Below are 20,067 nucleotides of genomic sequence, written 5' to 3'. Positions count from 1 at the left end.
TCCGGGCGCGCGGCCAACCCGTGGCGTGGGGTGACTGCCGTTCCTCGGAATGCCGACGCCCGAGGCCTAAGCGAGACCTGGGGTGCCATCAGTGGGGCTTCCGGGCGAAGGATATGGTGTTAAAATAAAACCCAAGCGAGAATGTGTCAATTCCTTAAAAGCCCCTACGTGACACAATAACCCTCACACGGGAAACGACAGAAGCGGGGTTGCTGTGACGGGGGCTTTGCTGGACCATCCCGCCGCCCTCTGCCGGCCCCCGAGCCCCCCGCGCCGGCCCACACTTACTCTGGGTCTCGCAGTCCACACAGTGGGAGTTCCCTCGGATGTTTCGTATCGACTGCAAGGCCATGGCCTCACTCTGGCTCGTCAGTCGGGACTGCGCATGGAGGAAGACACACAAATGCAAGAGGTAAGAACCCGGGACACGTTTCCACGTCCGCTGGAGACGTCGCGGAAAAACCAAACCGTCTGTCAGCAGATACAGGATGAGGACCACTTCGAGCCGTCCCTTCCTCTCCCGAGGTCTCTGGGCAAAAAGTGTAACTGATGGAGAAGGCTTCCTGCACCGGGTCAAGACCTAGCAGATGAGAGGACTCCACCGGAAAGGAGGACGGAGGGAAGTTCTGGGTCATTCGAGAGTGGGCACAGACCAGCTGCCGCTGGTTAACACGCCCTGCCGGGTGCCTGCTTCCATAAAGGTGAGAGAATGAGAAGCCCTTTACAAGCCGTGGATCGGGGCTCAGTCAACGCTGTGAGACACAGCCTGTGGCTCCTCACCGGGAAGCCACATCCAAACCACACTTCATCTCTTGGAGACTCCCCTTCCATATGGAGACTATCTCGGCTGCCACAGCAACTAGGTCACCAATGCGGGTGGGGGCAGGGAGCGGCGTTTGTTTTTAAACAGATACGTAACTGTCTTCCCTCAACACGTTAAAAAAAATACAGAAGGGAGAAAGGAACGATATAAAATTTGTTAAGTGTTGATGTGATCATCCATACTTCAGTTTTATTAACATTCTGATATCTATTCTTCTAGCACTATCTGTACACACACACGTACTTATTGAAGAAGCTGGCATATATTGCTTTAGAACCTGCCCTTTAAGTTTATTTTTTTTTAATGTTTATTTTTGATAGACTGAGAGAGACAGAGTGTGGGCAGGGGAGGGGCAGAGAGAGAGAGAGAGGGAGACGCTGAATCCAAAGCAGGCTCCAGGCTCCGAGCTGTCAACACAGAGCCCGACGCGGGGCTCAAACTCACGAACCGCGAGATCGTGACCTGAGCCGAAGTCGGACGCTCGACCCACTGAGCCACCCACGTACCCCTAGATCTGCCTTTTAGCCTAATGACTGTCATTTCTCAATGCCACCATGCTGTCCTCCAATGTCATCATCTGAAGTTGTTGTTCCACTTACAAGAACTTCTTTATGAAGTTTTCTTTGATGGACATTTCAGTGGCTTCCAATTTTTCTCCAGGGTAAACAGTGCTGTAAAGAACTTGCTTATTGCTAAAATTTGCCTGCTTTTGTCATTACTTACTAATGACAAATTTTTGGAAGCAGAGGTGCTCGGTGAAACAATGTGTACTGTCTTTTTAAGCTGACTTTTGTTTGTTTGTTTTTTTAAGTAACCTCTACGCTCAATGTGGGTCTTGAACTCACGACTCTGAGATTAAGAGTTGCATGCTTGGGGCGCCTGGGTGGCTCAGTTAGATAAGCGTCTGACTTTGGCTCAGGTCATGATCTCACGTTTCATGGGTTCGAGCCCCATGTCAGGCTCTGTGCTAACAGCTTGGAGCCTGGATCCTGCTTCCGATTCTGTGTATCCCTCTCTCTCTCTCTCTCTCTCTCTCGCTCTCGCTCTCTGCCCCTCTCCCACTCATACTCTGTCTCTGTCTCTCTCAAAAATAAATAAACATTAAAAAAAAATTAAAAAAAGAGTTGCATGCTTTATGGACTGAGTCAGCCAGGCGCCCCAGGATATGTACTGTTTTTATTTTTTATTTTTTTAAATATGAAATTTATTGTCAAATTAGTTTCCATACAATACCCAGAGCTCATCCCAATAGGTGCCCTCCTCAATGCCCGTCACCTACCCCCCCCCCCCCCCCACCTCCCATCAACCCTCAGTTTATTTTCAGTTTTTAAGAGTCTCTTATGGTTTGGCTCCCTCCCTCTCTCTTTTTTTTTTTCCTTCCCCTCCTTTTTTCTCCCTTCCCCTCCCCCATGGTGTTACGTACTGTTTTTAAAGGCTTATAGTGTATAAGTTTAATTTGGGATAAAGCCAAACAAATTTCAGAAGACACTTAAAATAAGGTTGATTTTCTTTAAAATTTTTTTTTCAACGTTTATTTATTTTTGGGACAGAGAGAGACAGAGCATGAATGGGGGAGGGGCAGAGAGAGAGGGAGACACAGAATCGGAAACAGGCTCCAGGCTCTGAGCCATCAGCCCAGAGCCTGACGCGGGGCTCGAACTCACGGACCGCGAGATCGTGACCTGGCTGAAGTCGGACGCTTAACCGACTGCGCCACCCAGGCGCCCCGAAATAAGCTTGATTTTCATGTCAGAATGCATAAGCTGAACCAACTCATGTCAACTGTTTGATGGGAAACGACTGAGTGCTCACTACCTAGCAACAGAAATTATAATTTATTCACTTCTACTATGTAATTAACACAATGCACTAGGATTTTAATCCCTTTGGTCAGACACCCAAGTATTCAAAGTGTATTTAACAATTTGCGTTGGCATCTGGACTATGTGTACATGCGCCTACCTGCGTCCGTCTACCTGTCTGACTTCCGTAGTGTGTGTGTGTGTGTGTGTGCGCGCGCGCCTATGCCCACCACCAACTCTGAGTTACCCACAGGCAGCTACAATTTCTCAAGAGTTCATTCTCAACTAGGTCTGCATTTTCCCTCCAGCTATTGGGAGGGAAATTGGACGGGATTTCCATGCTGGGCACTCTGACACTCAAACATCCAAGGTGAACAGGTGCGACCTCGTCCTCCCCGGTGCTCCATGGGTCCCCCCCCCCCCCTGGCCCCCCCCCCCAGGGAGACCGCTGCCCGGGCGCACACGGCTAGAAGAAAGGGACAGCATTTTAGGCTGGTGTCTGCATCAGGCCCAGAAGCGATGCCGTCTCTTCTCCCAAAGAGCTGGTAAGGGTCTGGCAAGTGTGTGAAATGGAAAAAAAAAGGCAACGGGAGATTCACTTCTTCCTGAATCTGGACGACGTGGGCTGGATTCAGAGCCTAACCTGAAATGCTGTGATTGTGTACAAAGCCTGGGGATGCGTCTGTCTCTGCAGCCACGTGCTCTCTGCGCTCCGGTTTTGGAACTAGACTCCCATGCTTTGTGTGGGACGTGTGTCACCAACCCCCGCCCTCGAGGAGATCCGGAAGCTTCCCCGCATTCGCCTCAGGAGTCCCCATCTGTGGATGTGACTCAGTAAAGCCAAGGGACTCGGAAAAGGAAAGGCGGTGATTCTCCCCACCTTGGGTAAAAAACATCTTTACAGAAGTGAAGCACATCGCATTATAATAATAATGGCTGTGGCCTGGTTTACCCTGGTGAAAGAGGGTGATCAAGTAGGACATGCCACCTTTCTGAAAGACAGACTCCCTTCTCAATGACAAAGCTGAGCATAAATCATCGGCAGAAATTCCCTTAAATGGTTACGAGTGAAACCGCGGGTGGGTGGCGACGCTCTGCCTCTGCCTCTCGGTTTCCGGTTGATCGTAGTTTGAACAATCAAAATGCTCTTCAAGACTCTAAAATGTCCCAGAGAAGGGTTTGAAAGCATCTAGGCTACTAAACTCAGGAATCGGAGGGAAGCCCTCATGGGAAAGATGAGTCCTCTCGGAGGAGTATCGCCGGAGGGATCTAGAAAATGCAGCTTAAATTTTGTTTGTTTTCTGGCTCAATGACTGCCAAGAATCCCGTCTGGGTTACCGAATAAAACACGTATGGGGCGTCATCAGCCAAGTCTAGGCGACGGACCCGGCGTCCTCGCCAAACTCCCCGGACGCTCACATACGCGCCTCTCCTCCTCCTGGACGCCCACCTGTAACGACTTGGGTCTTCCGGCTTGACATGGGTTTGAATTTGGCGCACTTGTGAGGGAACAGGTTAACTTTTTAAGTCTGCCCCTCTTTTCCCGAGCATGTTCTGTGTAAAACAAAATCAATGTGGCTGCGTGAGCCTAACTAAAAGATCCCATCATGCACCACAAGGAGGTCAACGCTTTACATTTGGGATTCGCTGAGAGAGAGAAGGTTTAGAATGTGCTGCCGCACGGACGTGGCTGAGCGAGGATGCTAACACGCGACACATATCGACACAAAGTGTTTTTTTTATCTTTTCAATTATTTAGCTTGTGGCTCAGGAAGGATAACTGGGTCTTGCCCATCACACACATCACATGACGCTTCCCCTCCCTGGGGCATCACTCCGGGGCCTTCACTTCCCTTTAACGATCAGCGGCTCTTGATTTCGGGGGGCAGCATGCTAAGGGTCTTACCTTATTCTTGCTGCTCTCACAGGACTGTAAGCTGGCTAGGATCTGGCTCTCGATGGCCTGGACCCACGCATCTCGCTCTTCATAAGTGGTGGCTTCAAAGTGCCACGTCTGGCCAGTGAGGGACACGATGATAAACTCAAAGTTTTCTTCTTGTTCTGAAACACAGAGTGGTGGGGATGAAGACTTTAGCTTTCATGCCACCGCGGCCCCTCTGCCGGGCCTCGGCCATAAAAGCGCCTTTGGGTTCAATCGCGCCTGCATGGGGCCAGCAGCACACGCGGCGGAGATCTGAATCCGCCGACCTCCAAACACTCAAGGTTTGGTTCCTAAAGCCAGCGTGGGTTAGCTAGGGTTCAATCGATGCTCAGGGGATGAGGAAAAATGAAAACCAGTGAGTGATGTCAGCGTCTCTGTGCTGGGCACAGAGGAAGCGACTGCGGGAAAAATAACACTGCAGCTCGCTGCACCGTCGAGGTATCTGTGGGGCGAAGATTAAGTTAATACCCACTCATGTCGGGGTACACTCTTGATTTCTCTTAGCGTCTGCGTGGAGATCCGCGGACACCGCAGCGGCAAACGGGGATGCCTGCGGGTTTCTGCTCTTTGACGGCACAAGAGTTACTGCGGCGGAAATTTCGTCCTGTCACCTCCCGCCTGGAGAGCGGGCGGGACTCCGGGTGATGGGAGGCGACTTCAGGGCTGCCGTGGGGCGACCGTCCGCACGGAGAAGAGGGGGACCTGCCATGAAGCCCTGCTGCAGCACCTGCCACAGTGGGGACCTTGGGACAGAGTCTCGACTCTTCCAAGGCTCACTTGCTTACCCTGAAGAGGGGGGGAGAGGTCACCTACTCCATAGTGTCACCCACCAGCTAAGTGACATGTGCCACTGAGGCTGACAGGGCCTGGGCCACGGGGACGCTCTGTTCTCTCACCCCCTCCCCTCGTTACTGCCACAGAGAAAAAAGGGACCGTGTGATCAGTTACCAGCAGCCACGAAGAAATCTTGAGCACGAGTTACAGGCACAACACCTCATTTGGTCTGTGGTTTCCAGTCACCAAGCTCGTGAGGCTGCATGACAACTGCCCGGTGAGAAGGTGGTATTCGTGATGAGAACCACCTATGGCCTGTGCTGCAGACCGCGGTTTCGATGACCGCTCTGCACGTGGTCACGTCTACGGCACCAGACCCCCCCATCTCGCACGCTCTCAGCTCCCCTAGCCCAGCTCCTGAGCAGCCCTCACAGCCCCTGACCTTTGCCCGGCTCCCTGCTGCCCGGGTCAGCCCGGCCTCCTCTGGGCTTCCCTCCCAGAGCCCTGCCTCCCTGGGAGCCCCTGAGCCTCGAGATAAGGGTGCCATTCCGTTCTGGAGAGCGATCGCGGCCTTCTCCAGCTACCCTTCCCTGCTTCCCTCTGTCTCAGGAGAGGAGCAGCCTCAGCCACTGAGGCGGAGAGACCCCTTCCGCCTGACCCCGTCGATGCCACCAACCCCTCTCCGGGGATTCTCAATGCACGGCCTGCTCTGGGGAACCACTCCCCTAAATGACCACAACCTGCTTCGGAAACAGGGCCGTGCCGCTTCTATGCAAAATCTCGACACGTTCTGGTGACTCACGGTATCGTGCTCTGAGTAAAGTCACCGTTGCTGCGGTTTTCGGATTCAGCCCGCTGGGGAGCTGGACCTCGCTCTGAACAGCACCCGAAGGTACGTCCACTGGCAAAACTTGCTGAAAGCCTTCTCCGATTAATGCACCCGGCCTTAGGGCACGTGAATGAGGTTCGTCTGGCAAGAAGGCCCACGGCTTCCCCTAGCTTCTCAAAGGTCCGCGACAATCCTGGAGTCACTAAAGGCTCGTGTGATGAGGGTGTGTGGTGGGGTGCTGGGGCTGAGTGCAGGTCGGGACGGGCCCTGGCTGAAGCCCATCCCCCCCCCCCAAGCTGGGCTTCGCTTGGAGAAGACCCAGGAAAGCTTGGGGGAAGGAATGGGTGGGATGTCCCAGGAAGGGGAAGGGGCGGGCCATGGGAACACAACAGTGGAGCCTCAGGGGGTCCTCTGCTTGCTTGCAGGGTCCTTGAGCATCATCCCACGCTCCCTGACTCTCTCTGGCCCCTGAGCTCTGGAGAGCTAGTGATAAGAGTTCAGAAAGTGAGGGGGGCCGTCAGAAATTTTACCCCAATGTATTGTGCTCTGAGTCAGAGAACAACCGACCCCCGTGTTTAGGCAGAAGTGGAACACCGCACCTGCTGTGGCAAAGACAGGTGGGGCAGGAAGCCTCGGGGCGTCCGCAGGACCCCCGCCCCCGGTCACTCACGGCCTTGTTGGGATTTTCATTTTCAAAACCAGCTGTGACTTTCCAACAGGTTTGTCCATGACTGACCCGCGAGCACACCTTGCGGTTATTGGCTGAGACCCTACATCCGTGGATTTTTAGACGTCCAGCATTTTGATCCACATGGTTTTATGTCCCTAACACTATAAATCACAACGTCTTCCACACTGAATTTTGGAATACAGAGCCCCAAATTCATGCATTTTATGCAAAACTTTCCCAGGGAACTGGTAGGCAAGATAAGAAAGAACGAGCTAAGTCACCGCCGGGCCGTCAGGAACACGTGCTAATTCACGGGTGGACTGTGACGGCCGCTCATTAGATCTACTCAACAGGCTCACGCTTTTCTGAATATGTGAAATTCAAGTGCGTGACAGAAGTGCCCCCTGATCAGGATTTATTGGCTCTTTCAGTGGAAAAAAAAAAAAAAAATGACAACCATTAGCTTCCCAGTTAAATTTCTGCACAACTGGTCTGCCGTAAAGCTTTCTAGCCTGAATCACGGGCTACATCTTCTGGAACGAAGGGAGGAACTGAGCTCGCCTTGAGGCTCAGTCACATGGCTGCCGGCTACCACACAGGGGGCAAGGGTTCTGGCATGCAGGACACACGGTCCGGAGCCGGGAGGGCGGGCACACACACACTGATACAAAGCCGATGACTGAATACAAAGCAGTGAAAACAATGATGGGGGGGGAGGGATGTGGTCTGTGACACAGGGACATCGACACTTCGTGTTTCATTCCAATGACGTAGTTGGCACTGAGCGTTTCCACTAATATGCTGGTCATACCCCATGTGAAGGCAGAACTTTCAAATTCAAGTGCTGAAGTTTGGCTTTGCCCTATTTAATTACGTGAACAAGGCTCACCTGTGCAGGTGAGCTCTCCTCTCGGGCGCAAATACATTCAAGCATTCACAGGAACGTCGGAGTTCATTTCTTGCAAGTTTCCAAATGTACTGTCCCCACAGCATGTCCTCTGTGGCTCCTCAATCACCTTAACGGTCAACTCCACCACCTGTCTTCTCTGTCTACTTATACCGGATACAAGTTTCCTTTTCTAGTACCTTCTAGGTCGCGAAATATTCCTGCCTGTACTTGCAGAAGGGTCTCTCCCCCTTGGGGCTATCCACAGATGCAACAGCCAACTTTGGGTCTCTGCACCCTTGAGGAGTTCAATCCCTTGTTGTGTGTCCTCTTCTAAGGGAGCCTGGTGGAAATTGGCATCTCAGAGGCGACCCATAGGGCCTTTCTACCCTGAGATGCTATGGTAGGGATGCAGGACAATTCTCAACTTTTTTGAAACAGTTCTGGGCAGCTGCCAAGAATCCGTGTTGAGGATTCCAAGGCTGGCTCCAGGCTCTTGGAGAACGAGTGCTACAATCAACTAGCAATGTCTGCCCTGGGGGAAGGAGGGATGGGTGGGTTCAGTACCGTCTTGCCATAGCTTTTTCATACTCAGCTAGAGTTTTCTTTATTTTTTTTTAAAGTTATTTGTAATGTTTATTTATTTTTGAGAGAGAGGAAAGCAAGGAAGACGCAGAGAGAGAAGGAGGACAGAGGATCTGAAGTGGGTTCTGCACTGAGAGCAGTGAGCCCGATGTGGGGCTCGAACTCGCAAACCGTGAGATCATGACCTGAGCCGAAGTTAGAGGCTCAATCAACTGAGCCACCCAGGCGCTCCACTATCTTTTAAATCACAGCTTCTTCTTGCCTTCCCTGGCCCTTCTTCATGCGGCCAGGTGTGAATACATACCCTGGGGGTTTATTTCATGGCCGTGCCTCACCACTTCTCAGGGCTCCTTTCCTTCTAACGCTTAGACAGTCACTTCTAACTTATGCGGACAATTCTCAGGTCTGTATCTCTGACCCCCCAAATCCAATCACTTAGGGATTTAAAAAAATGCCTACAGATACTCTTTAGATACTTTGGCCTCGCATCAAATTAACATGCATGGAAACACATCTGCTGTCATCTCCGAAGGCTTCTCTTTGGTTTTCACGATTTCTGTTGATGGTTACAACGCCATTTCTAGTCATAAACCTCCAGACTCACCCCGATTCCATCCTCTCCCTCTTCCCACTGCTCCCTAATCAGCTCAACACTGCTTACGGAGGCCGGCTCTGTACCACTCTCCCCATCTCCTCCTTTCGGCCCTCACCTGACCACTTCACGAGTCGTGGCTCGGCCTGAACGGTCCCTCTGAGCTTACGCAACACACGCGTGCCGCACTCCTGACACCAGCAGGTGAGTGCTCCTGCATCGGCCTGGGCGTGGCTTCCACACCCCTGGGTGTGACCCCACCCCTTCCCACCAAACCTTCCTGTCATGCGGCAGACACGTGTGCGGGGCTTTCCTAGGAAACACACGTGTTGTGGCGTTCATGGACGTGTAGGAAGGCATCATCTCTAAGCCCGTAGCCTACCCTGTCTCCCCCTCCCCAAATCACACCCATGGATTAATAAACCAGAACTGCGAGCACTGGGTTTTAAACGCCTGCAGGTGAATGCTACCCCCACGCCTCCCCCCCCACCCCACGCCCCACCCCCAACAGCGATCCGGAAAGGAAGGGGATACGGGCTCAGGTCTGCAGAACCTCCTTGGCTCCTGGCACCTCCTCGGACGGAGGGAAAGCATTCCACAAAGATCCCCCACGTGTGAACTCAGAACCCTAAACACTGAACACAAGGGAGACGGGGGAGCAGAGTTAGATCCGGAGGATTTCAGGTACAGAATTCAAAGTAATTATGCGTAAAATGTTTAAAGAAATGAAAATACGGGATCCTAAATTTTCAAAAAAAAGGAGACCCTGAAAACCGATCAGGCAGATCGTTAAAAAAAGGTAGATCTTTTGGAAATTCAAATTATAACGGTTAACGGAACAAGCCCACCAGGGATGGGGTGAAGAAGGAGCTGGTGGGGGGGGGGGCGGTAAGTGCAGAGAGGAGAGACCTGGAGGGACTGGCTGAAACGGTAGACAAATGAGCAAGGACCCCGTGGGTCAGAAATGACGGGTGCGGGGAAGGTGCGACACACACATCTCACTGCCGGGCAAACGGTGGGAGCCGCGCGGGGCTGTGGAACGATCGGAGCTCTAGACACAGAAATGACATCCACCCAGAAGGATCACAGCAATGAAAACCACACCAAAAGCTTAGGAAACTGTGGAGAACCAAAGACAAAAAGAGGCCCTTAAGAACACAAAGCAAGAGAGGGTGGATTGCTCTTAAAAAAAACCAAACTGGCAGCCATATGATGACGGACGTCTCAAGAGTGACAATCAAAGCTGCAAGACAGAGGAATAGTATCCTCAGAGTCCCGGGAGAAAATAATGTCAGTGTAGACTTGGGACCCAGGAGGACCTTTCGTGAAGAAAAAGAATGCAATATATTTTATACAGGAAGAAAAACAAAACAAAAAAAACAAACCCAAACAACAGGGACGCCTGGGTGGCTCAGTCAGTTGAGCATCCCACTCTTGGTACTGGTGCAGGGCATGATCTCACGGCTGTGGGACCAAGCTGTGCATGGGGCTCCGCACTGACTGTGTGGAGCCTGCTTCAGATTCTCTCTCTCCCCCTCCTCTGTCCCTTCCTGTGTGCGTGTGCGCTCTCTCTAAATAAATAAGTAAATAAATAAAACAATAAAACATTAAAAAAAAGAACTATGGAAAAAGCCTATTACCAACAGATCCTCGCTAAAGGAACTACTGAGATAAGCCTCAGAAGATTCTAGAAAGAAGGGGAGAGCTAGGGAAGGACTGGTGTATAGATGAATAGACAGATATGTCGATATGTGTAAGCAAAAACTGTGTCACAAACTACTTCTGACAATAACGTCTCCTTTACGGAAAACGAAAGAATCAGAGATATGCGAGTGGAGCCGATGTGTCCAAGGGCGGCACATGCTTCCGCAGGGAGGCCAAGAACGGACGTAGGATTTGGGCAAGTGAGGCTCACATGATGGAACATGAGGGTCGACCTTGATGAGAAAAGCAGCAGAATGTGCACCTTCCGAATCAGAGGGGGGGAAACACTTAAATAAGAAAATAACTGTGACCGAAATCTTTTATCAAACTAGGAACAGTTTGTCCTTCTGTTGGACAGAGCACCTACCCGCACCCCACCGCGTGATTATTCTTCACGATGAAATGTTAGAAGAGTTCATTTCACATCAGTTAAAGGGTGCCCAAGGTGGGGGCGCCTGGGGGCTCAGTCAGCTGAGCATCTGACTTCGGCTCAGGTCATGATCTCATGGCTCATGTGTTCAAGCCCCGTGTCCGGCTCTGTGCTGACAGCTCGGAGCCTGGAGCCTGCTTCGGATTCTGTGTCTCCCTCTCTCTCTCTGTGCCTCCCCTGCTTGCAATCTGTCTCTCTCTCTCTCTCTCTCAAAAATAAATGAACATTAAAAAAAAATTTAAAGGGTGATCGAGGCAAAGCAGCTCATCGTAACAGCCTCTGTTCGACCCTGCGGGGCAACGCGGTAAGACAAGATAGAGAAACAGACGATCTGAAGACTGGAAAGACACAAATTCATGGATTACAAGACTGTTTATGTAGGAAACCTCAACTAACTGACAAATTCTGAGACATAAGAACATAGAACATGGACAAGATACAAGACCAGTTTACAGAAATGCCACCAGCAAAAAAAAAAAAGAACAAGGATTAGAGAGCAATTGCATTAAAAAAAAAAATATATATATATATATATATTTTTAACATTGATTCATTTTTGAGAGAGAGAGAGAGCACGAGCTGGAGAGGGACAGAGAGGGAGGGAGACCCAGAATCCGAAGGAGGCTCCAGGCTCTGAGCTGTTAGCACATTGCCTGATGCAGGGCCTGAACCCAGGCTGGTGGCATTTCTGTACCCTAAAACAGAGATCATATTTGCGTATATCTGTTTATAAATACATTTCTTTCCATCTGTGAGGTTGGGAAGGAGAGATACAGAGAACAGCGGGTAACTCCCCAAAAGCAACAATATAAAGGATGGCCTGGAACCTGCACTCATTACACAGGTGGCGAGGAGCGGACCCCGTCCCGAGCTTTGAGGTGACAGGTCAGAGTGTGCAAGCAGCCGGGGCGGGTTTCACGCCTCGCCTCCTGGCAGCTGAGACCCTGGCGGGGCCTGGTGACGATAACGAAGCACCGATAAGCCTCAACGGAGCAAAGAGCAAATAAACGGATGCAGGACATCCCGGGAGCCGGGCCTGGCGGACACGCGCTCTTGAGGAAAGGCCGACGAACAGCCGGAAGAACCCTGGAGAGCACGAGGAACTTTCACGACCCAGTTCAGACCCAACTGTACCCACACTCAAAACCCCCATGCGTCTGAGACAGCGTGCTTTTTAGATGGGAAGGCCTGTCCGCCTCGAAAGGCACCTGCTTCTAGAAATAACGAAGCCACGAACAGGGACGGCAGGTGGGGCCACAGTAAGCGTCGTGACTGGTCACTGTGACGGTCTGTGTGTGTGCTGTTTTTAAGGCGTATGGGAGCACGCACAGAGGCCCCCTCCGTCACGGGGCAGGTGTGGACATCAGGACTCATCCCCGAGGTTATTCTGCAGCGACTGTTTCCGTTTTAAGCTGAACCCCGGGCCTAGAGTTGGCAGAAGACAGACGCTCGGGTCTTGCCCCTGTGGGCTCCAGCAAGGCTCCCGAGGGCTAAGCTGGTGGTGCCTCTGATGCTGGGCCCGGCCTCTGCCAGGTGGGCCGCCCGGAGGAGAGGGGTCCAGCTCACTGTGGACGAGGAGGATGGAACCCCACGCTGTCTCAGGAAAGAGGCACCCCCAGCAGGGGAGCCACTCAGCCTTCTTGTAGATTCTGGGCCCTGGCGGGGAGAGGTCTTTATCAGAAGCTGGGTAGCTGGGATGCCTCGTTCCCCGAATAAGGGATTGAAACCTGGGCACACGGTCTACTACTTGTGGTCCACACCCGCCACCCGCCGCAGGTGCCCAGCTTATGCTTACGGCATCCCGCATTTCCCCAGATATTATTGTCTTTACGTGTTTTTTTTTTTTTTTTTTTTTGAGGGAGAGCAATATGTTAATACTCACAGATATAGTTAGAATTTCAGAACTGAATTATATCTACTGTATGGCTTTTCTCTGCCTCCCAAGATTAAAAAAAAAGAACAAGGATTAGAGAGCAATTGCATTTAAAAAAAAATATATATATATGTTTTAACATTGATTCATTTTTGAAAGAGAGTAGAGACAGAGAGAGAAAAGAAAGCGCGAGCTGGGGAGGGACAGAGAGAGGGAGACACAGAATCCAAAGGAGGCTCCAGGCTCCAAGTTGTCAGCACAGAGCCCGACGCGGGGCCTGAACCCACGAACTGTGAGATCATGACCTGAGCTGAAGTTGGACGCTTAACCCACTCACCCACCCAGGCGCCCCTAAAGAGCAACTGCATTTTCAATCATGTTACATATAATTTCCAAGAAGGGATACTTTGTTTCTTTGCAATGAATCTACTTCATGGAATGATAAATATAAAAAGCAATCCTGTTGGGCTCTAATTCTGTGTCAGGAAAATAGCTGAGACCTTACTGGCATTATTTCATTACATTTAATTCTTCTCTCTTTAAAGTGGGCAGCAGTGATCTTTGTTTATTAAGAACTGATATTTATTTATTTTTGAGAGAGAAAGAGAGAGCAAGCAGTTGAGGGGGAAGGGCAGAGAGAGAGGGAGACAGAATCCGAAGCAGGCTCCAGGCTCCAAGCTGTCAGCACAGAGCCCGAGGAGGGGCTCAAACCCACAAACCGTGAGATCATGACCTCAGCCGAAGTCAGACGCTTAACCAACTGAGCCACCCAGGTGCCCCTTAATAACCAACATGTAAAGGAAAGGAACTCTCATGAGGTGTCCAGTGGGAGAGACAAGGGGGTCCCCACTTCCCACTGTCTTTTTCTGCTGCCGATGTCAGAAAGTCAGGTGGTGTGTCTTTTACTTTTTTCTAATTTATTGAGGGAGACAGAGAGTGCATGAGTCGGGGGGAGGGGGAGAGAATCTCAAGCAGGCTCTATGCTCAGAGCAGAGCCCCAAGGGGGGCTCGATCCCACAAACTAGGAGATCAGGACATGAGCTGAAATTAAGAGTTGGAAGCTCAACTGAGCGAGCTCCCCAGGCACTACAAGGTAGTGGGTCTTTGGAAAGGAGTTTCCCAGACATCTCTACCCAGCCTGTCACTTGTGACGACTCTGAACCTGGTCCTGTCTGGAAAAGGTCGAGGGACAGGATGACCGGCTAGCAGAAGGCATCTTATCTGCCCTGCTGTGGTCACAGCTCCCGTGACATGAGGTCCTGATGTGACAGTCATAAGCCGGGGATTGTCCAGCTGACATCTTTGGTGATCAGTCAGCACCGGGAGGAGGGACAGTCCCATCTATGCCAGGACGATCCGAGCACGTGGTGCTCTTGGCTGCTCTTCTCTGATCTAGTAGGGGTCACGTGTGCCACGTTTCCTTCTCCAAGTTTCCGTAGCTGGGTTGGGGCCACAGAGCACCTTCCTCTCTAACCTGGGACTTGGTAAGACGTGCCCTGCGGGTACAGGAGCCTTTGCGCCTCCACACCAAGGAAAACCTCTGGGACTGAAGCCCCTGCCCGCGAAAGGTGAGAAGGCCGCTGTCCAGCAGTGAGAAGAATGAAAGTGCCCAATATGCTCCCGGTTCCGGGGTGCCAGCTGGAGTTGGCGTGAGCCTGCCTGCTTCCTTTCTTGGCCTAAGCTCCTTTAAATTGGATTTCTGTCGCTTCCAAAGCCAGTCCTGACTAATCCAGGGGAGAAAAGGCCTCGCTCTGGTGGGGGGCACCGACCTGCCCACCGGCCATCCTGTTAGGTCAATGCCTGGTCAATCTCTGGACTTGGTCCTCGCTCATGGCAAGCGACTATTTGCACCGATTAAGTAAACGGCCGATTTCTGGGCCCCCACCCCACATTCTGCCTTCTTCTGTAGGGACAAACACTAATATGTTCCTCCTCACGTTCAGAAAAGAATTTCTACCAGATGATACTGGCTTATTCAGGTCGCCGCCGGGCCAGAAGGATTCCATCACATCGTGAAGTGACGACGGTGACATTTTAGTTTTATGCATACCAAGAATAACCGGCAGGTGTGAGGCCAGTCAGGGAGACAGACTGGACATTACTCTCCCCTGCCCACCCTCATTTAAAATGTGCAGAGTGGGCACTTGGACCGTCGGACCGTTGGTACCGTTGCCGGTTTTCCATTCGAGTGGTTTCATTTCGCTAATACAAACCGCCTGTTTGTGACAATTATGGCGGCTCACACTTAATTCATCCTGCAAAAACAGAACTCAGGTTGCAAGGAGTCTTGAGGGCACGGACATTACGAGCGTGTTTTCTTGGTCTCAGATGCACAACGTCATCGGCAGAATCCAATCCCCGGCCCCTCGACAAGGACAAATCAGAGCGCCACCCACACCCCGAAGCCCTTGATGAAGAACTGTGTTGTCTCACGGCATGACATTCCGGGGCTGAGCTGTTGAATAAAGTTTTGTGATTGGGCTCGCAGGGATTTGAACAGTTTTCCGTGTTTAACAGTTAGCTGCGGAAAGGTCCACTATAATAGTATTTTAGCGCCATGAACCTGTCGAAATCAACCTGCCCAATTATTCCCAACGACATTAATAACACCGGATATTACACTAATTGCGTCCAGTTTCTATGCAGACGAGGCCCCGTGGGGCTAATTTTGCCTCCTTAGGGGCAAGCAAGTCAGCCATCAGACCGATTTCACAAGGAATCCCTCCTCGTTACACAAGTCTGGGCTGTCAAACTTTTTTTTTTTTTAAAGGTTAATGGGCCAATCAGTCATCAATTATTTTTGCGGAGCCTGAGCAGACAAAGGGTTAAAAGGACTCAAAGCAGCTTCAACTGTTGTACATTTGGAAGCTGTTTGCAACAGGAGATGGCTGACGGGGGTGCATTTTGGGCGAGCGGGTCAAAGGGGAGGGGAGTCGGATGGATGCGCGCCTCTGTCCTCAGCGGTGGTTCCAAGAAACACAGCAGCCGCGCTGTTTTAAACGCAGAGGCCAAGGCGATCCGGACCCTTGTGCCCAACGGATGCACAACGGCTCAAATGTCTCTGAGATGCAGGGGTGAGGCGAGTGACGATATCGAGCAGATTTGTTCCTCTTCCGAATTTAGAAGGGCTCAGGTGTCTGCAGCTGTCTCCACCGGCCAGGCGGGAAATCGGAGTCCATTTTCTGGGGAGCCCCTACAAACCTGGACCCCAGACCCCTGATGCTCGGCGGTATCCGGGAGGCCAGGCATCCTTCCTGACATAGTTAACAACGGACAGGATGAGAGTGTGTTATCTAAGCCGTGCGGTGAGGAGACGTCTGGCATAGAGGAGAGACACGTCCGCTTTCCAGAGGCGGCTGATACAAGTCCGGGGTCCACAAAGCCCAGGGCCTTCCGGGTGGTCGCCATTTAAGTGATCTGATGACAAAGTAGCCAAGACTTGTAGGGAGACAGCGGTCTTCTCCACTTCAGGCTTCCGTTGTTGGAGAATTAGGACTTTCGTTTTAGGGTATGCCGCAGCACCCCGATTCATGTGTTCATAGCGACTTTACTGTCTGGCCAAGTCATTTTTCCTCATTATCAAGCGAGTATAGCCATGGGTCTCCCCCAGTTTCTGCCCGAAACTCCACGCTGTCTTTTCTTCAAGTTCTACCGATTTTGGGGCCCTCTCTGGGAACACGCTTCCCTCTACCGCCCTTCCCGCATTGCTCCCCTAGGACTGGGAGTGCCCGCCCCCTGCCCCCCAACTCTTATCTCAGCGTCCCCCACTCTGATCTCAGCGTCAACCGGGAGGGAGGCATTAGGCTGGACTAGGATGATGAAGACGTGCTCTCCCTCCCTTTCTTTTGCCAGAAGAGACATCCGCAACTTTCCAAACCCCTGACGCAGCCTCAGAATCCTTCCCAACACAATTCCCCATGCCGCCATTATCAATTTGTTGATGTTGGAAACAGAGAGGGGACGCATTTGCCATTCGGCCCCCTCTCTGGGCCTACCACGATCTCCGCGCTACGAGATCATTCAAGGTTATGTGGTACACAGCCCCAGGCTTTTATGCTAATTCTTGAGCCATACATGTGGTAAAATACTACAATATTTCTGCTTCCAAAGCATATATTAAATAGGCATGTGGTTTAGATATTTTACTCGATTATGAAAACCACACGTTTAAGGTTTCAGTCCAAACCCACCATAATATAAAAAGTCAGTTTTTATTTATTTTCAATATTTCTCCCATTTTCGTAGGACAAGATAAATGTGGAAGAAAGCCTAAAGACTACGGTCCAGGCTTGTGAAGAATTGAGACCCATGGCAACAGAATAATACATAAGAAAACACTCCCTCCTCCCGCTTGAGGCGTTAATTTTAAGCAGAAAGGGGAACGAAAAAAAAACAACCCGTGATTTCTGGTCATTGTGAACACATGAGGTTCATGGTTCTCAGGTAAATATTTCTGCAAGCTCGGAATTTGGTAAATATCTTTGTTTAGCCCAGAGTCCCACAGAGGTTTTGTACAGTGGCTTAAATTAGGACAAGAACGGAATTAATTCTGGGAATAAGTGAGCCCCCAGAGGGAGGTCACAAAGTTAGGGATGTTTACCGCTGTTGTCACAGGAAGATTCTCGTGAAACACAAAGGAGGTTTCTGTTTTCCAAACACATTAGAGAGAGCTGGGAGGGCAGTCTGAGAGCCAGGCACCACGAAACTCTATTCTATTAGCTTTGGCTTCCAGAACCGTGGGACACGAGGCATTTCTGAAATCAAGGAGGGTATCTAAAACAAAGCTCCTGAAAAAAATAAACGGTCCGATCCAAAACCGACAACACTTCAGGAGGGGGAGGAAGGTTGTGTTAACATTTTCCTGGTGCTTGCTCACGGTCCAGGCACTATAGGAAAGCTAAAGGTCCAAGCTCTTGGTTTAGAGACAGAAGGAAAACCCAGAGGTACCTGCTGTAATTTATCTGGTCCCTAAGCAGTGCTCTACAGTTACCATTTGTTACTCATTCCAACTTACATCCATCACTTTCCAGGGTCCCCGATCACCTGGTGGAAGGACTGCGTGGGCTCTGCCGTGCTGGGCGGCTCATGCACTGCCCCTGTGGGGTGCCCCCCTCCCAGCCCCCCAGCTACTGCTCACCACGGGGATGGCCAACAGTACTGTCATTCTTTTAGAAGTCGAGGGCTGGAAAAACAAGCAACCTTGCTTCTCTCCCCCAAAAGTCAATTCTGGAGTTATTTCCCATGAAAGGGTTTCCCAAATCTTAATTTACCTGGATGAGTTCCTAACCTGGGCCGCTCGCCATTGGCCAGTGCCTGCTTTGGCCGATTCCGCCTTCCACTAATACATTCAACAGGCCTAAAAAAATGGTCCTCTGGATCCTCTCCACGGGCTGTGTTCTTGGAGTTATTTTCCCATGAAGTAAGTCTTTATAACAATTTAACGGCGAGCCCTGTGGTCACCCCGACCGGGGGCCCAAGCTCTGTGGCGAGAGATTTGTGAGCGTCTGTCTTCTTCGATTACCCCTCGAGGCAGGCTTTGTGTCTTCATTTTGGAGAAAGAAAGCCAGGCGGGGGCAGGACGGCCGGGATCGGCCAGGCACGACTGCTCCCGACACCAAATTTCTGCGTCTGATGGTTCCTTTGATGAGGACAGTGATGGAACTGGGAAGGGGTAGCTTTAAAAGTCTGGAAAAAAGAGGCTCTTACACTTTCAGGGCAACACCTCTTGCTGAACCTCTGCTCCTCGCCATGTGAACGTTTTCTCAAGCTCTGAGATTTCTGTGAATGAGAGAATCTGAGGTACTCTGGACACGAGACAAGGACTGGCAGGGGCGCGCGTGGACCCTGGATGTGTTAACGTGCCGACTCCTCGCCACGCCTGCGTAGGGGCCATCGTCCCCCCAGTGTGCAGATGGGGGGACCGAGGAACAGTGGGGACTCCAGAACTGGACGCAGACCTTCCGGCGCAAGGGTCTGGGCTCACAAGCACTGCCCACGCTGCTGCTCACAAACACGAGGTCTGCAAAATTTCTGATCAGGGATCAAAGTGTGACTGGAAGTTATCTGGAGTGACTGACAGCAAAGAGACCTGAGTGTAGACGGCAGCCTCAGGAGGTCCACAGAGCATCGCGGCCCCGGCAGGGCGTCTACACCTCTCCGCTCAAGCCTACGTGTGCCCCGTGCTTGTGGCTGAGCCCACGTCCAGGGTTTGGGCTGCGGCTTCAACCCCAGTGCCCAGCCCAGTCTCCACCTGCCAAGGTGCTTTCCAGGGGCACGGGGCCGCCCTTCCCCATGCCTCAGTTTCTCCTTCTGTAAAATGTGGAGGAGATGGCCTCCCTCGGGGGTGGCTGGGAGTCACGGGGCGGGGTGCCAGGATGCTGTTCAGAGCTGCGTTCAGTTGTGGCTCCTGTTGAATCCCGTGGACGGTGAAGCTGCTCCTGAACCCCTCCACTGCACGGAGCTTTGCTCTCCACGGACCCCCAGGGCGCCCAGGGCCTCCTCTGGAACTTCTTTTCCCTCCCTCCGTGCCAGAGTCTTCGCCCAACCTCCCGACCTGACGGTAAGCCCTTCCGTTGTCCCCCTGCCCAGGACCCACCCGGGCAGGGACCTGAGACCCCAGCAAGCCTGTCATGCCCTCAGGTGTGAGGCGTAAACATATGCCTGTCATCTATTTGCCTCAAACTGAATGAGGCGGAAGCCTCGGCACTGGGACCGGGGACGCCGGCTGGTGAGGTCTGCTCATGTGAGTGGGGACTGTCCCCGCCATCCGGTGCAGGAAGGCCCGGACACAGGTCCAACGCGATCAGCTGTGCCGGTCTCTGAAAAGCTTGGGCTTCTCCGTGTGGGGCCTGTTTGGGATCACAGTGCCTGGGACCCCTGGGTCCCTCCATTTGGCCCACTGAGGCGCGGGGAGGCAGTCCAAACAGGGCTCACGGGCCTGTCTCTGGGGCGAGTTCCAGATCCACGGAAATGTACCCAAGACAAGGCTGAATTGGGACTTCAGGCTAAAACTGAAGCTGGCTGGGACTTGGGCGAGAGCATCATCTGTGGCCTGAGGTGGCTTTCTCGGCTCACAAAATGCACGTGGGCCTCGCACCCCAAGAAACACCTCTCGCTCCCCAACGCATCTTGCCTTTGCCCATGAATGCTTCATCACG

The 20,067-nt window shown here is 51.8% G+C and overlaps 1 protein-coding gene across 17 annotated transcripts in view; it reads right to left on the bottom strand.

Annotated features, from left to right (window-relative positions):
* Positions 1–20,067, bottom strand: part of AGAP1 (ArfGAP with GTPase domain, ankyrin repeat and PH domain 1) — a 553,911-nt gene that overhangs the window by 76,818 nt on the left and 457,026 nt on the right. For all 17 annotated transcript variants that reach the window (XR_006713257.1, XM_045481824.1, XM_045481825.1 and 14 more), the window contains 2 exons: positions 4,532–4,686; positions 289–379 (listed from right to left, as the gene is read on the bottom strand). Coding sequence is in view for 16 of the 17 variants with exons in the window: in XM_045481824.1 (XP_045337780.1) it covers positions 289–379; positions 4,532–4,686 (246 nt within the window). In the remaining variant the exon portion in view is untranslated. Of the gene's footprint in view, positions 1–288; positions 380–4,531; positions 4,687–20,067 lie in introns of those variants that run through there.

Source organism: Leopardus geoffroyi, chromosome C1 (assembly GCF_018350155.1).
Source record: "Leopardus geoffroyi isolate Oge1 chromosome C1, O.geoffroyi_Oge1_pat1.0, whole genome shotgun sequence".
NCBI classification, from domain to species: Eukaryota; Metazoa; Chordata; class Mammalia; order Carnivora; family Felidae; genus Leopardus; species Leopardus geoffroyi.
Note: the sequence above shows the minus strand (reverse complement) of the source record. Positions and strands in the feature narration are given on the sequence as shown.